This window comes from Triplophysa dalaica, chromosome 5 (genome assembly GCF_015846415.1).
Source record: "Triplophysa dalaica isolate WHDGS20190420 chromosome 5, ASM1584641v1, whole genome shotgun sequence".
Taxonomy (NCBI): Eukaryota; Metazoa; Chordata; class Actinopteri; order Cypriniformes; family Nemacheilidae; genus Triplophysa; species Triplophysa dalaica.
In genome coordinates, this window is record NC_079546.1 from 25,878,441 (window position 1) to 25,881,498 (window position 3,058).

Here is a 3,058-nt window from a genome sequence, read left to right on the forward strand (position 1 = left end):
TCGGTTTCCATAGTAACAAGCAAAGTTTTGTTTAGTGTTGCTATTTGATCGCTGTTCACGAGAGCACCTTTCTACATCCTCGTTGTCGTCTGATTTTAACTTCTTATATTCATATTTGTGTTATTAATATCTATTATTGTTGTGATTAATTACTTGCTGACCATTTCTATTGCATTTCTGCCAATTTATTACATTCATTGCATCTGTTTGTGTGCAGGGGCATCAGAACGCAACATGCCGTGTGTTCATTATAAGTTTGTCAGTAAACTTACACACGACACTGTGATCTTTGAGGGACTTCACATCACTCTCGGAGATTTGAAACGACAAATCATGAGACGAGAGAAACTGAAGCGATGTGACCTGCGCATCTCCAACGAGCAAACTGATGAAGGTAAGTTCAGCTATTTTACATGTAAACTTTGACTTATTTACTCTCTTTAACGGGTATAAAGTATTAAATGTGATTATGGAAAAATAGTCACGGAGGGCAGAGGTCACAGGCTTTATCCTTTTATCATTTTGATAAATGATTAAATGAACATTAAGAAAAACGCTGCAGGTCACCTCCGTTTGGTACACTCACTAGTATGTATTGTATTGTATTATATTGTATGTTTATTATAAACTAAGTTTGTAAATAGTATAAATATATTATATATTGATATGTACTGTGGTCGGTATACAGTATCCTGGTATTATTTTAGTTGGTGTGGACAGACTGTAAATAAGTGTGTGTTTCCCACAGAATACACTGATGATGCAGACATCATCCCCAGTAACACTATGGTGACAGTCAGAAGAATCCCTGGCACTGGGGTGAAATCCACATATAACAGACCTGCAAAGTAAGTCACTTGATGATGTTATGAATATGAATCTTTTAATGAATATCAATCAGTCATTAAGTCTTTGTTGTTTTGATTTGCAGTAACTGGTCTAAACCATCATGTGGATCTTCAAAAGCAGTATGTAAACAAAAGTGTTGACTTGATTGTTTATATTGTGCTGTAGGATCTCTTTAAGCTGGTCAGAGTTGACCATGAAGAAGCCTTGAACAATAGGCCTGAGTTTATTTTTACTGTAAAATTCAATAAGTTAAAATTCATTGTTTAAGTAATTCATGTCATCTTATAAGTTTTATATTTTCTGTCATTAACTTATTTCAATATAAATATGTTTGTGGTTTAGCTAATATACGTGCGTTTAAAACTCTCTACTAAAGTATTGCTGTAAAATGTCATTTGGTGGGTTTCTGTTTACATTGTGTTAAGTGTCTTTAGTTTGTCTCTCTGGGTGTGATGGGGTTCTGAATGGTAATAAATCTCTTTGGTCTTCTTTCAACAGCAAGTGAATGGTTCTTTAATGTCACTTGAGCAGCTTTTCAAGGTACTGAAATCCACTAAACGATATGAAAACTATGTAAACTGTATGTTTGTGTAGAAAAAGGCGTATAAAGCATTTATTTGTAAATGAACAGACAGAGAATCTGGCTGAGGCAAAGGCATCAGAGGAGGACAAAATTAAAGCTGTCATGTTCCAGTCCAGCCGCTGTTACTATTCTACCAAGTGAGTATAATAACGTTCACATTGTGACCTGAATTTTCAAGTGCTCTCCATCATGACTCTCATCACTTACCAGTGAAGCACTCAAGCTGGTTGGAGGCCTTCCACCAAACTATGTGTGCTATAAATGTGGCTTACCTGGGCATCACATCAGAAACTGCCCAAAGACACGGGTAACACATAACTAACTGTGGACAGGATTTGTGTGCACGTTTTGCAGTGAATGTTAATGCAACCTTGCTTGTGCCGTCACAGGATCCAGCATTTATTGGGAGCAAGCGCATACGGAGAAGCGCAGGAATTCCTGTCAGCTTCTTAATGGAGGTGGATGACCAAAACATGAAGGGAGTGATGCTGAGCAGCAGTGGAAAGCATGTCATTCCCATTATCAACGCGTAAGTTTACAACTGTAGAGACCTCACCACTGACACACATTTGCATTCGGTTGATAATTGTGCGCTTGTTCTGTTTAGTGAGGCTTATGCAACTCAAAAGAAAGAAGATCCGCCCTTCTTAACCAGGAGTGAGTCCTCCACATCCACCCCAGATGAAGATCCGGTGCCCGATGCTCTGCTGTGTCAGATCTGCAAAGATCTCATGACTGACGCTGTGATGACGCCCTGTTGCAGCAACAGCTTCTGCGATGAGTGTGAGTCTCTACACAAGCAAATATCACTCAGTTTTGTTTGACCTTTGAGAACATATGTGATTGTTTAGTCGCAGGTATTCGAACGTGTCTGCTGGATTCAGATGAACATGTTTGTCCCAGCTGCACAAAGTGTCATGTGTCTCCTGATGATTTGAATGTAAACATGTTCTTACGGCAGGTAAGATTGTGAAACTGTACATCAGGCTTTTGTCAAGCATCAAGCTCTGTCTTCTTTTCAAACCGGTTTTCTGGTTCTTGCTCACACAGGAAGTGAACTGTTTTAAGAACAGAGCCGAGGGGTCTGGTTTCTCACACACTCGAAAACCCCTGAACTCTTATACGGCGTGTTCCTCCACAAGCCAAAGTCTCAGCCATCGGTCCAGCTCAGTCGTTTCTGAACCCCACGATTCCCGCACCAACTCATCCTCCGGTAAGAGGCGACGGGGTTTGCGTGATGATGGCAGTGAAGACAATGACTCCGGACCTCTGCTCAAGAAATCCAAGAATGCTTTCTGATGAAGAACATCCAGGGAGATTCATCATTATGTATATATTATGTATATAGTTACAGTAGATATCATAGACATATAGAATTAATAAATACATTTTACATTTTATTCAGGTTTGAAAAGTGTTTTTGAAGCCGCACACGCACACACACACACACACACACACACAAACACACACACACAAAATACTAAAACAAAAACATTCATTATTATTTCTTACCTTTAACTATAATTTAAAGAAATCTAAATCATTATCACTTTGAACAGACAATAAGAAAAAAAAACTTAAAATACAGAAAAGTACCCAAGTCCTGCATAATTTTTTTAATTATTA

General features: G+C 38.5%; 1 protein-coding gene across 2 annotated transcripts; it reads left to right on the plus strand.

The window, feature by feature from the left end:
- LOC130420679 (E3 ubiquitin-protein ligase RBBP6-like) lies at positions 1–2,789 on the plus strand. 2 transcript variants are annotated; one of them, XM_056748167.1, is made up of 10 exons: positions 1–394; positions 749–848; positions 932–968; positions 1,348–1,389; positions 1,481–1,569; positions 1,643–1,739; positions 1,822–1,961; positions 2,040–2,215; positions 2,284–2,393; positions 2,483–2,789. In XM_056748167.1, exons 1-10 carry the CDS (start codon positions 235–237, stop codon positions 2,729–2,731), a joined length of 1,200 nt encoding a protein of 399 aa, XP_056604145.1. In that variant the 5' UTR covers positions 1–234; the 3' UTR covers positions 2,732–2,789. The 2 variants fall into 2 exon arrangements, with proteins under 2 accessions (XP_056604145.1, XP_056604146.1); XM_056748168.1 differs by having other exon boundaries at positions 2,290–2,393.
- The last annotated feature ends 269 nt before the right edge of the window (positions 2,790–3,058 follow it).